This window comes from Chlorocebus sabaeus, chromosome 8 (assembly GCF_047675955.1).
Source record: "Chlorocebus sabaeus isolate Y175 chromosome 8, mChlSab1.0.hap1, whole genome shotgun sequence".
NCBI classification, from domain to species: Eukaryota; Metazoa; Chordata; class Mammalia; order Primates; family Cercopithecidae; genus Chlorocebus; species Chlorocebus sabaeus.
The window spans coordinates 108,270,829-108,285,701 of NC_132911.1; the positions used below are offsets into that span (position 1 = coordinate 108,270,829).

General features: G+C 36.4%; 1 protein-coding gene across 2 annotated transcripts in view; it reads right to left on the reverse strand.

The window, feature by feature from the left end:
* Positions 1-4,989: 4,989 nt before the first annotated feature.
* LRP12 (LDL receptor related protein 12) overlaps positions 4,990-14,873 on the reverse strand; it is a 97,071-nt gene continuing 87,187 nt past the window's right edge. For both annotated transcript variants that reach the window (XM_008001330.3, XM_008001329.3), the window contains 3 exons: positions 13,053-14,157; positions 11,147-11,279; positions 4,990-7,289 (listed from right to left, as the gene is read on the reverse strand). In XM_008001330.3, the coding sequence (XP_007999521.3) occupies positions 6,423-7,289; positions 11,147-11,279; positions 13,053-14,157 (2,105 nt within the window). In that variant the 3' untranslated portion in view covers positions 4,990-6,422. The remainder of the gene's footprint in view (positions 7,290-11,146; positions 11,280-13,052; positions 14,158-14,873) is intronic.

The following is a 14,873-nucleotide window of genomic DNA, read 5'->3' on the forward strand; positions in this document are numbered from 1 at the left end:
ACTTTTTCTACTTAAAATATTAATAATGGCAACTTAATGTTTCTTGCTATGTATTAGGTACTGTGCTGGGGTAAAGATGGCATGACTTACCTGCTATTCCTTTTATTTAGAGGTGAGTCTATTTCTTTTCCTACTGAATCTAGGTTGGCCAGTGATTTGATAAATAGAATATGGCAGAAGTATTACGTTGGTGCAAAAGTAATTGCCGGTTTTGCCACTGAAAGTAATGGTAAAACTCGCAATTACTTTTGCACCAACCTAATAATTCTAGGATGTCTGAGACTCGGTCATAAGAGCCTTGCAGCTTCTGCAGAGGTGTACTGAAACATTCATTCTTGGGTCCAGCTTCCATGCACTAAGGAAACATAAGCAGCCTTGAGGAGACTCTTATGAAGAGGATCCCAGGCTCCTGGCTGAGCACCCAGCCAACACGCAGCACAAACCTGCCAGCCACTCAGGTGAGCTCTTTGGGGAATATATTCTCCAACTCCAGCAGAGGCCAAGAGGAGCAGAATGAGCCAATACTACTGAGCTCTGCCCACAGTGATCTGTGAGAAAACGGAATGATGGTGATTGCTTTCAGCACAAAGTTTGGGGGTAGTTTTTTATGCAGCAATAGATGGACAGAACAAGTGCTGAGGCCTTTACAAATGTTATCTTTATTCCTCACAATGATCTTATGAAGAAGCTATTATCCTTACCTCAGGATGACAAAGCTGAGGCTCAGTGAGTTGGCATAATCAGGTCTGTCAACTCCAACTTGATAATTTCTCCTGATAAATCTTACTTCACTTTATGATCCATCCTATTCACAGCTGTTGAGTCAGGCATGACTAAGGTTAAATCTTAGTTCTGCCCTTATTGGCTATATGCCCTTGGATAAATAGAAGATAAGTTTGTTACTTCACAGGACTGTGACGATTCCAAGGACACATATAAAGAAATTGGCAGGTGATAGGCACTTAATAATGGGCAAATATTATTGCTTTGAAAATTCCTATAATGCAGAAGCAGCTAGTGGTAAAAGGCTCGCAGAATAGCATTTGATGGTGTGAACATGGGATAGACACATTTAGGAGTAGCCATGTGCAGAAATGTCAGAATGGCCTGACTTCTAATAGGAATAAACCTTGTGACATCACATGATGGTAAACCATGTATGTATACATGGCCTATGTTTACCTGTGTGTATAATATGGGTATATAATAGATTTCTTTGAAGTCTAGAAAATTCCTGACTAAACAGCGATGTCTGTTACTTCCACATTTTAAGATTCCTTCCAGCTCTAAAATTCTGTGAATTTTACTTAGCCTCCTTTGACTACCTTCAATGTTGATTACCTTAGGAAAAAAATGCAATCACAGCCAGCTATCAGCTCATGCCAATAACTATATACAATTTGCAATTTGTATGCTATTCCTTAACAAGAGTTCAGGTAGTCAGAGAAAAGGCCTTTCTCTCTACTGCCTGCTTCTACCAATTTTTAAACAGGGACCTTCCTGAGTAAAGCAGGTCCTATCAAGTTGCTGTCTTCTCCTCCCTTGGAATTCGGGGAAAAGGTGTGAGGGAAATGGTGGAGCAGGTGAAAGGAGGGCTGTAAACTGCTGTGAACGTTGCTGGGTCTGTTGTAGATGCTCAATTAACACTTAGAAAATTGAATGAACTTGTTCTTCCTTTATCCCATTTAGTCTGTCTTACCCACTTATTTCCAGATTAACAGTGGATGACGGTGGTAAGCAGTAGTAAGAACTAAAACCTCAACAGCTTATCCAAAGACCCCTTCATCCTGTGCTTATATGTTCTTAGTGCTAGTGTATGACATGAGCCAAGAACTGGGCGTCTGGCCCATAGATCCCTTCTGATACAGTTCCTTTTGTTTCCATTCTCTTCCCTACTAATATTGGTGCTCTGACTGACAAGACAAAGGACTGTATCCTGTTGAGAAGACCTAAAATCTGAGTAATTCCTACTAAAATCTGTATCCTGTGAAGAAATAACACACTTTTTAAAAGTGCTCTTGGGACATTTAAAAATTGAAAGACAATAACTGCCCCCCCAACACATACACTCTTAACATTCTGTTTTTGATGCCATAAAATGAATCAGAAAACAAAACTACCACACACACCAAAAAATTCTCATTATCTAGGAAAAAAAGCAAAGAAATCCTCCTTTATATAACTTTTGGATTAAAGAAGGTATCAAAACTGAAACTTAAGAACATTTAGAAAATAACAGTAATGACATTAATGCAGCCAAATGATTCACCTTAAGCAGTGCTCACACTTAAGTCCGTGTCTTAATCTCTTAAGAATTAAGAAGTAAAAATAAGTTACATGCTAACTCAACGAGTTAGAAAAAAAAAAAAAAAAAACAAAAAACCAAGGAAAGCAAAATGTAGAAAACTTATGAAAGTGGAAATAAACTAATTAGAAAAAAATTACAGAATAGAGACATCCAAGCAGTTTGGGGAAAATACAAAAATACATAATTAAAAAAATAGGTAAACTGTTAGCTACCTTCATCAAGAAAATAAGGGAGGAACTTTGGGAGGCAGAGGCAGGTGGACCACAAGGTCAGGAGATCCAGACCATCCTAGCTAACACGGTGAAACCCCGTCTCTACTAAAAATACAAAAAAATTAGCCAGACGTGATGGTGGGCGCCTGTAGTCCCAGCTACACGGGAGACTGAGGCAGGAGAATGGAGTGAACCCGGGAGGCGGAGCTTGCAGTGAGCAAAGATCGTGCCACTATACTCCAACCTGGGCGACAGCGAGACTCTGTCTCAAAAAAAAAAAAAAAGAAAATAAGGGAGAAAGCATAATACAAACTAAGGGGCAACATCCACACGCAAACAAGAGGAAGAGTTTCCTCAACTAGGCAAATAAATTTGAAAACTTGGATTAAATGGATGGTTCCTGATCCAGATAGGATTAAAAAAACTACATGGATTAATTACTTAGATGATACCAACAAAGTTGTCAAAAAGCTGCTTGCCAAACATCCACTAAACCCAGATAATTTCACTGAAAATTTTAAGAAATAGAAAATTCCAATCCTATTTAAACTGTTCTAGGGCATGTAAAAGAAGGGAAGTTTCCAAATCCACAAGCATAAAATACTACTACTCAAAGTGACCACGTGTATGCACACACACAAACTATAGACCACTGATTAATAAAAGTGCAAATATCCTAAATAAAATATGAAGTGCAGTCTAGCAATAGATTAAAAAAATACACATGGCCAAAAAGAATTTATTTAAAGAATGTAATGATAGTGCAAAATTACAAAATATATTAGTAAAATTCATCTTAAAGGATCAAAGGAAAAAAATCATCATCATCTCCGCAGATGTTGAAAAGGCATGTGATAAAATTAAACATGCAGTTTTTAAAATAGGGATTAGTTGATACTCCTTAATATGATTAAATCTATCTCAACCCAATTCATTATAGCCAGTTATTGAACATTATTTTAGAAGTACTAGACAATGCAATTAACATACAAAGAGGAATGCAAAATGTAACGATGGTTACATTATCAGTGTTTGCTGATGACAGGACTGTGTAGTTGGAAAACACAAAATAATTAAGTGAAATACTATTACAAACAACAAAAAAATGGAATCAGCTAGCCAGGCAGAAAATTAACATAAATAGCCTTTATATGTACTAAAATTAGGCAAAATTATTAATAGGATTTCATTAATAAAGGCAATAAAATGTAAACAATTTTAAAAATAAACTCTTAATGTATGAGATCTCTGTAAAGTGTAAAATTCATCTGAAGGAAACAATAAAAAAAGACAAATGGGCATGATTTTTAGATAGTGCACCATGGTTTAGATAAAAAGCTTTAACATGATAATGATGTCAAATTCCCCTAAATTAATCTATAAAATTAAAACTGTCTAAAAAAAAAAGTACCCATGGATGTTCTGTGGAACTCAACGAATTGATTCTGTCATTCAAATGGAAATACAAATAAGAATATTTGAAACATTTAAAAATCAGTTATTAAAACAATAAAGGATTGGTATAAAAAGAGAAAAGCAGATCAACAGAAGAAAATAGAGTCCAGAAACATACCCAAATAATATGGAAATGTACTATGTAAGTTCCATTTCAAATTAGTAAGGAAAGGATCTATTATTTAATACAGTTTTGTGAAAACTAGGTAGTCATCTGGGGGAAAAAAAAAGTGAAGCCCTAAATTCAGGAGAGATCAATGATTTAAATGTAAAAACACAAGTAACAGCAATGCTTGATTTTACTTTTAATATTCAAACTCTAATGATGTATTTTTTCCCTTTGAGAAAAAGTACAGAAAATGTATGCATAGTATGTTACAATTTGCATTAGTAAAATATGGCATTGATATGCCTATGTACATATATGGTTATTTCTAGAGAGATATACAAGGATCTGGTACTGGTATGTGTCTCTTTCAAGGGAATTGAAAGATGGGTGTTGGGATAGAAGAGGAATTTACATTTTACTATTTGAACCAGGAAGATGTATTAGTTAATTAAAATAATAAATTAAAACATATGCTAGAAAACAAAACCAAAACCCCTATACTTGATAGTATAGTACTAGGGTGTAAAAGATTATTTGGTAACCTGAATTCTGCCAGTAGAATATACTATAGGGGTCTAAAATGTATGTGAAAACAATTTAAAAAGAGAACTGACTGTGTTACTGCATCTTGTGAGATACGTCAACTAAAACGCAGTTAATCCATTAAACTCTCTCATCTTGTGAGATACATCAATTGAAGGGCAGTCTCAAGCAAAGTAATATTCAAGTCCTTAGAAAATTTTACTCTCAAGTACTGGTAAAAGCTGCTACTTTACTATAAAGCAGTTAAGGAATGATCTCCTTCTAATCATTTTTATTCTAGAAATACTGCATATTTTATGGCCTGAATTTGTATATGCACCACAATTCAACAAATAAAGAACAACTTTGATTTAAAAAGTACCTCAAGGCAATAAAAAAAATCATTTTAATTTTTGATACATATTAAAACATCTTAGTCAGTTCCTCCTGACAGCATAACACAGACAAATACACAAGACTTCAAACATGCTTTAAAATGACATTCAGTAAAGTACTTAAAATTTAATAAATAGCAATAATCACACACAAATACATTTTTCATACTCAATCATTAAACTACTAAAACAGACAGCTAAAGAATAAATAAACAGCAACTGACAATAAAAAAAAATATGTCGGGTTGTACAATTCACACTACTTAAAAAGGGGGGATGATCTGAATGATTTCTCAATTTTCTTTGAGAGTGTAGCATGATCCCCCCCAGGAATAAAATATATTGAAAAAAAATCACTCTTACAACAATGTATTTCTTAAATACAACAAATAAATATGAAACCAGCAAAGCAATTTCAAGTTGTAATAAAAATGCCCCCCGCCCCCAGCCAAAAGCTATGGAAATATATAGTCGCTGTGGTAGCAAATAATAGTATTTAAAGTGATAGTGCTTGTGCACTAAGCTCATCTGAGACCTTGATATAATTTTAGTGCAAATCCCTAGGGTCCAATACAAGTGCAACCCTGTATTAGGGAAAGACATTACCAGTTGGAACTTATCTTGTACAATTTTTGTACATGTTTTATAAAGTTCAAGATTTAATGCATAGTAGAATATCTTCATCCACTTAATTCTGTTGCTAAATACAGATGAAAAAAGAAATGACTTGGGATTTTACCATTTGGTTTGTACCATGTTAGAGTATTAAAGTCAACATTAGAAAATCTTTATAAAAGAGTTTTGTTTTTGCCAGTAATTTATCTAACTCTGCCTAAATTTCACATCGTTGTATGTTAAACATAAGAGAAAAATTTTTAGACAAAGTTTGTTTCCCTTTGACAAGTTCATATGATAATGAAATCCAATAATGGACAAATGTTAAACAAACGAAAATGCAGGTGAGTATAAGGGTGTTTTTTTTGTACATTAACAACCTTAACATCTAGTATATTAAGTTACAAGATGTGTTGACAAAAGCATAAACGTTTCAATTAAAATAAGGTATTATTTTGTACAAACAAACCATTTAACATAGGATAGATAAAAATGACAATCAAATGAGTTTCAGCAGTCACATTTCTACAGTGAACTACAGTATCAGGATGAAAACAATCAGAAACAAATGAAAGGACATTATTGAACAATATGAATATGTAATGCATTTTTAGCTGCTAAAATAGTAAACTCTAAGTTCATAGAGTTACAAGTTGTCGAATTTAACCATGCAGGCTAACATATAATAGTAAGAAATCACCCTGCATTTTTTCTTTTTAAACTAAAACTAGTTTAACTGTAAAGTTACAAAATAATAAATGGATATTGCTCCAACTTGTATACAATCTCCCTTACGTGATTCGTACCTAACAAAGTAACAAAGCCTCATCATCACTCGTTTCGTTTTTCAGTGTTACTTCCAAGCAAGTGTCTGGTATCTGAGCAGTGTGGACAATACCACAGCGCTCACAGGGGCCATCTCGATTACTTGGCCTTACTCCAGGGTTTGTTGCACTATATGGTTGTCTAAGCCCTTGTCCTTGATCTGAAGCAAGATCAAGAAGAGGTCTGGAGCAGTCATTCACATCAAAGTCTGAAGATCCATCAGAAACTGGAATTAGCATTTCAACATCATCATCATCTTCTCTTCCACTTACCCCATTATCAAGTTGTCTCAAAGGACTCTGGTTCTGACTTACGGAACTTGATCGTCCTAATGTAAAACGTACCCAACGTAGCCCCTGAGTCATACGACTGAGTGCACTTGTAAGCTGGTGACGTGCTGGACTCACACTTGGGGGTTCCACACTTGTCACATCCCTTCCATTATCTGCATGACCACCTCGGGTACTCTGAGTTGAGGAACTTGCACACGCTCCTACTGTCGCCTCTACTGCCGTTGTGGGAGGGACTTTTTGAGGCAAAGGAGCTGCAACCCCACCAGATGCTCCTGCCGTATCTCTTCTCTCATTTTCTGTGTCTGTATCATCAGACTCCACGGAAAACAAACTTCTATGAGTATGATTTCTCTCAGGTTCTCTACTGGTACTCTGACTAGGGACAACCTCATCTCCATCTGCTGAGACCAAAGCCAATGACCCAGAATGACGTGATCTTGCAAAATTAAAAATACGGTTCCAAATGTTGCTTGATCTGCCTGCCATAGGAAGCCTGACTGAAGTAAATCCAAGCTGAGATCGTACCGCTAGCCTCAGATTTTCCAAAACAGAAGCCTACAAAAATAAGAAAAGGTCTTAAGATAGTTAAAAACAAGGTCCTAAGATAAAAAATACCCTTCTCTTAAGAATGTGGTGTGGTTAAAAATTCTGTTACTCATTGTTGCTTGGGTCTAAGGAGGAAAAATTAAATTCTCTTACCTATGTGGGTTCATCCTACTACAGAATCTAATCTACTAATATAACTTGAATCATTGCTGTGTTTAAAATTTTCTTGCTATTCCATTTTATATATGCAACTTAAAAGTGATATTTAGTGTCAACTGTAACAGTTGTTTCAAAATCTCACATCATAATCCAATGTGAAGTGTACCAAAGCTAGAAAATAAAATTGATACTTCTATAACTAGGGACATAGGAGAAACTCCACCATAATTGACGAAGTGACCAAAATGAGTTTGTGAAAACCAGGCCTTTTATCTTTTTTTTTTTTTTAAATAAGAACACATTAGATTTAATTTACAAGGCTGAACTTTTCCAAAACATGTGAAAACTGCATTTCACAAAGTTGCTTCTCAAGGATTTGGTGAATGGATACTGAGGATTTAATTATATTGTCACAAATAAAGGAATTATATTTGTAATACAGCATAGAAGACAACAAGAAACAAAAGAAGTTAACTTGTTTATATCACTACTCAATGGTATCTAGACATTTAGATTCCTTCTCAATCTTTAAAGTGTTATTTTCTATAGTATTAAGCATAAATTATCATATCATTATTCTCTGAAAGCTAGTTAGCTGTAATTAGTGTATATGAAAGGTTGCCCAACTCAATAAAAAATCTGTTCTTTTTTCTAGATGAACGAGTTTAGAGTTTATTTTTAAAAGCATATAGCATTATATAAGATAGTCTTTAAGCTCCATCTAGTGGTTATAAAAAGAAGTACTCAAACTTGAAATAGCTTTCACCAACCTGGCATTTTAGTATTTAAAAATTTTATTTCCAGGAAACAATCTCAAGTTGATATACTCTCCTTCAGATGATGATACTATCTCCTGCCAAAACTCACACCTCTTCCTTTCCCCTCACAGAAAAAAGAAGGTAGAAAATAAGGAAGATGTCCTCTTATGTTCTGTATCTCTTTGTGGCTGGTATTGCATTTATTTATGCTTTCCATATAGGCCTTTCCATAGTGCCATGAACATAATTTATGATAAGTTAAGAAGCTACTATCATAGGAACATTTCATAGTCTAACTTTAGTAAGGCACAGATTGTCAATAAGAAATTTGGATATCAGCACACATGGATTTGCTATACAGATGAGTAAGATTTTTCACCAATTAGGAAGTACCTAACTACAAATTAAAAAAAAAAAAGAAAGAAAAAGTGGTTCACATTTCTAATGAACTTCTCCACAGATCTGGTCCTGAACAGTGAGCATGCAAGTTTTAAGGCTTCATGTTCAGCACTACGCTATTATATCCAGCAATGAACAAAAGCTCTTCTGTTATCCTTCTCTGTTGTGCTGCTATTAGCCATCAAGATCAACAATGCCTTCGACATACTTTAATGTTGACTTTAACATTTGGTTTGTCATAGTGAGGTGAAACTCTCTACTTAGTTAAAAGTCAGTTTAATTAGGACTGGCAATCTAACATATTTTATGAGGGGATCTCATGAATGTTCTAGGAATAATTTCATATACCTCTTCAGTTTATGAAGGAGAAAGCATTCCTCAAAAAGCATTTCTACTTTGAGTGAGATGGTGAATTACATCATTACTTATTTTTTCCAAAAACTGCTATAAAAATTTGATAATTTGTTACTAAAAGCTTCAAACTTGAGAGTTTAATTTCATTAAATGAATAAAATCTAACTTACCACCCAAAAACATACTTTATTTTAAAATGTTGAAGTAGAATTCTCCCACAAGGGTAAATATAACCTGAGAAACTGGGGTAGTGTGAGGTAATAAAGAATTTTTTTTTTTTTTTTTGAGATGGAGTCTCGCTCTGTCGCCCAGGCTGGACTGCAGTGGCCGGATCTCAGCTCACTGCAAGCTCCGCCTCCCGGGTTTACGCCATTCTCCTGCCTCAGCCTCCGGAGTAGCTGGGACTACAGGCACCCGCCACCTTGCCCGGCTAGTTTTTTGTATTTTTTTAGTAGAGATGGGGTTTCACCAGGTTAGCCAGGATGGTCTCGATCTCCTGACCTCGTGATCCGCCCATCTTGGCCTCCCAAAGTGCTGGGATTACAGGCTTGAGCCACCGCGCCCGGCCGGTAATAAAGAATTTAACCTCACCCAAAGCCTTTGTCCTTGGCTTCTGGGTCTCCAAGCCCTTTTACTGTCTTATCTGAAAGCAGTGTCTTTGCCTGGGGTCGGACCTTGGACCAGCCAGATAGTAAAACTGATTTAGAGTGGAAGCTCTGAACCATACCATCAGTGTGATGTAGGGTGAGTGCTTTGGGTCAATCAATCTCTGGATAAGGCTAGAAACTGGGATTGGCTACATGTGCAATTAATCCTGCCTTTGTGCTAGTGCACTAGTACAAACTCCATACACTGAGGCCTGGGTGAGCTTTCCTGGTTGGTAACATTCCATGCATACTGTCACACATCTGTGTTGAGAGTAATGCCCTCCTGTCTCTATGGGGAAAGGACAACTGGAAGGTCCATGTTTGGTACCCTTCTGAACTTTTGTCCTGTGCATCTTTTCCCTTGGTTAATCTGTATGTTTGTATCCTCTCCCTGTAATAAACTGTAACCGCATGTAAGTTGCTTTCAGTGAGTTTTCTGAGTCTTCCTAGAAAATCACCAAACATGAAGGGGATTTGGGGAACTCCTTGAATTTGCAACTGGTGTCAGGAGTGAGGACAATATTGTGTGAACTGTGTTCCCTCTAACTTTATGGGGTTTAGGGGTGGTGGGTGGTAGAGAATGAAGTAGGTGTGTAAAATTAACCATGATCTGATTCTTACCTAAAAAAAAAAACTTTCCCCATAGCAGGGCTGATATAAAGAAGCCACAACTTAGGTTTTTCCTACTTTGCACACAAAATTCCAACCAATGGAACTTCTGAATGATTTACTTAGGCAATTACATATGGAGAAATGTCTTGAAACTACAAATTCTCACCAAAGATTTCCTAAAAGACTCCAATATGGTGATAGACTATAATCAGAAATCCCATTTACCAAAAAGGAAATGGTATTCTATTTTGAAAATAATTATATTACTAGGTAAACAATGTTTACCAGTTTTAATTCTAATACTGGAAACAATTTTTATAAATGTTTCTGAATGAATTTGCAATTTAAATGTATAAATCCTTATGCCTAAAATGAACGCTGGCACATTTTTAAGCACAACAAGAAAATGTTTTTAATTGCTGAGAAATTTAAAGAATTCAGAAACATATAATGAATTACTATATAAACAAAATGCTATAAATTGTTAAAACACTGTAAAATCAGGCTTGAAGATGTTTTTCCTCAGGTAGAAACGTTAACTTCATTTCAATTACTTTTACTTATAACCTTATAACTGGTTAATCTAGCATGTTATATTACTAGCATATTAATTTTAGTGTTCATTCTTAAATCCTGTAGATGTTCAGGTCAGGTAAAAAATAATTTGCCAAGCTCAATACTTTTGAATTATAATGCACTAAATTATCCTAAACAGTAAAATGCTTCAGACTTGCACAACCACATCAGTAGAATGAAAAATAAACTTTTGTAGTTTGTAGTGTTAAAATGTAATGAAAACTATGACTTCAAATCTTCCATGCATTTAAATCCTTGATTGCAAAAATTCTGACAGTCAAGGGTCTTTGCTTTATCATATATACAGGCACAGATTTCATTTTAAGAGGAAATGTAATAGAAACTACACATTGCAATATACCTGATTAGGTGAACAAACAGGAAAATCTTCAACTGGTGGAATTAAACCCTGAGCAATCAATTGTCCGTAAGAGGGAGGAGCTTCTCTTCTTAACAATTCTGCTTCCACTCTTGACAACTGTGTTTCAAATGATCTTTGAGAGTAGATGGAAAGAAAAAAGATTAAAAGGGGGAGCTAAGAAAAAGAACAAATTTCCATTATCAGTAATTAAAACAATCTGAATCTTGGCATATTTGATCATTTTAAAGCTTAGTCATTTGACAAACATTTACTGAATATATGTATTATCCCTACTCTAGGAATACAAAGCTGAAGCAAGCAGTCTGTCTTCATGGGGCTTTAAGCTAGTAAAAGCCTGGATCACCGCGTTTTAATGAATGAAAATCCCTGTAAAAGGTAAAGGGAGAAATAATACAAGATTTTACAACTCCTAAGAACACTGTATTTACTGAATATATGTTGAAGCCACCACGCCCAGCTGGTATCTCTGACTCTTCATTGTGCTCTTTTGTTGCAATGTGGTAAAAAGTTTTCTTGCCATTTACACTTGCCCAAAGAAAAGATGCAGAGGCCAGGTGCGGTGGCTCATGCCTGTAATCCCAGTACTTTGGGAGGCCAAGGCAGGCGGATCACGAAGTCAGGAGTTCGGGACCAGCCTGGTCAACAGAGTGAAACCCCGTCTCTACTAAAAATACAAAAGATTAGGCAGGCGTGGTGGCAGGCACTTGTAATCCCAGCTACTTGGGAGGCTGAGGCAGGAGAATCGCTTGAACCCGCGAGACGGAGTGCAATGAGCTGAGATCGCACCACTGCACTCCAGCCTGGGTGACAGAGCAAGACTCTGTCTCAAAACAAACAAACAAACAAAAAAAAGGAAAAAAAAGAAAAGATGCAGTAATGGTTATTACAATACTGTGCATCTGTGTGCCATCTATTAGCCATCTGTTATGTAAAAAGTTCTTTGTTAAATCTATTATTTGTAATTCTCCTGGGACTGAAGGTCATTGTCTCCACAGGGACATCTCTGCCATTAACTTCTCTCAGGTCCCATTTACCCTGGATCATACTGAAAACTACTCACTCTGAAGGTCACCCTTTAACAGTTAACCATTTCTTACTAAACTGAGAACTCTGAAGTGCTGTTGTCACTTAACTCTACAACAGGACAATAGTCTTGTGTTCCAATCGTACCTCCTATTAGCCCTTCATAGGCATCCTGGGCTCCAGATAAACTGAACCATGTGCTTACTTTTTGAGCAATGCTGGACATTCCTACTTCTATATATTTTCCCAGGTTATTGCTTTAACACCTTTTCCCCTATCTATATTCTACTTATACATTTCAAGTGGCACCTCTCCAATTAAAGCCTTTCCACCTCTCTCCGTTATTAGATTAGGTATTTTTGACTTTATACCATTTTGTTTTATAGCTCTTTACAGCATTACACTTTTGTCATCTTACTCCATGCCCCAATTCCTTCTTCCTAACTGTAAACTGCTTGTGATATTATGCCTTATTCATTTTTCTGTTTACCTGTATGCTTTGAACATAGTAGGTTATCACATATCTGGAATTTTTGAATTAGTATTTAGAAAAATACAGGTTAAAACACTAAAACTGAGAGCTGCAGCTTACGATGTTCCTATAAAACAGATTAATCTGAAAACAGGAGCTGGTAAATAGATTGCTTTTTCTCATAACTCTAAATATTTAGTTTGTAATGTGTTTGGCCTTTTGAGTCCTGGGCTTTTCACACTAATTTTATACATCATCAACAATCTTTATCCATTTCTAAACTAATATAAAACAAAAATACATTGCTAATCCTCAAAGTACTCATTTCAAATATTTGGGCCCAGTTTTATTGTGGAGAGCATAACCTTATAGTTCTGTCTTGATACTGACCTTCTTTCAAACATTCTCAGAGAATAAAGCTTACAAGTACATCCCAATGCAATGACGAGTAACAGGCCACAGATGAGGCTCCCTATGACGGCAGCAGTGATGACTCTTGTAGGCACGATTACTGGGCAATTCTCTTCATCGCTGCCATCACCACAGTCATCTTGAGAATCACACACCCAACTTTCAAACACGCAACGATTGTTTTTACAATGGAAATTTCCTGGTTGGCAAAAAAAGCAGTTTTTTTCATCTGAGCCATTTGGGCAATGATTCTGGTAGTTGCAGCGATCAGAACGAGGATAACAGACACCGTTTCGGGAACACGGAAATTCTTCCTTCTGGCACATGGTACAATTGATTTCATCCCTTCCATTTGGGCAATGCCAATACCCATCACAACGCTGCTGCTCAGTATAACACCCCCAGTTGCCTCCACAGGGTATTTCCCATGGCAAACAGAACCCATCTACTTGGTAAGTAGCGTTAAACCCCCTCGCAGCATTCACTTTATCAGCACAAAAATGTACCCTTATCTGTCCAGAAGAAGAAACAACTGTAAGAGGTGCATGAGAATCAAAAGCTGTCAACACACGCAAAAGCTTGTGTGGATTCTCCTCTAATCCATCATATATTTTGACATAATCACCATAACCAGTACCATCAAGTTTAAAGTCGGTAAAGCGTAAAATGACTTTACGGTGATCACCAGTGTCGATTAACCAGGTGCAATTGCTTCCAGGAGGATAAAAATCTGGGTAATTGGGAGAATTAAAAGTACCATAAAAATATTTTAGCCACTGCCCACACGTTGGCACATCACAGTCTATCTCATCTCCTAGGTCAAGGCAGTCAATGTTCCCATCACATTTTAAAGATTCGGGGAGGCAAGTGTAAACTTTGGTAAAACGGGATAAACACTGGAACTGGTTGTAAGCACAGGGTTGAAAAGCAGTGGCAGTTGGAGGATTAGCTTCTTTGGCACAGATCTCTTCATCGGAGCTATCTCCACATTCATCCATGTTATTACACTTCCAGGCTTCTGGTATACACTTTCCATTACCACAACGAAACTGATCACAAGCACAGTTTGGTTCCTCAGATTTCCCTGTGAAGATGTGAGTAGAAGGGAGATGGAAAGAGGAGAAAAATTATAATCTTTAAAAGACATAAAACAGCAAGAGCAATGTTTTTATAATAAATGTTCATAAAGCCCAAGTGCTAAGAGTTTTAAAAAACAGGTTGGGTTTATATATATATATATATATTTTTTTAAAGTTCCAGGGTACATGTGCAGGATGTGCAGGTTTGTTACATGGGTAAACATGTGCCATGGTGGTGTGCTGCACCCATCACCTAGGTATTAAGCCCAGTATGCATTTAGCTCTTTTCCCTAATGCTCTCCCTCCCATCCCGCCCTCCCCAAAAGGCCACAATAAATGTGGGGCCTGTGTCCATGTGTTCTCATTGTTCAGGTCCCACTTATAAGTGAAAACATGCAGTGTTTGGTTTTCTGTTCCTGCGTTAGTTTGCTGAGGATAATGGCTTCCAGTTTCATCCATCCATCCAGCTTCCTGCAAAGGACATGATCTCATTCCTTTTTATGGCTGCATAGTATTCCATGGTGTATAGGTACCAACATTTTCTTTATTCAGTCTATCACTGATGGGCATTTGGGTTGACTCCATGTCTTTGCTATTGTGAACAGTGCTGCAATCAACATACGTGTGTACGTGTCTTTATAAACAGAATGATTTAACAGATTGGGTTCTAATGACAAATTAGTACTGGCACACTTACTCAACAATTCAACTTGTTAAATGC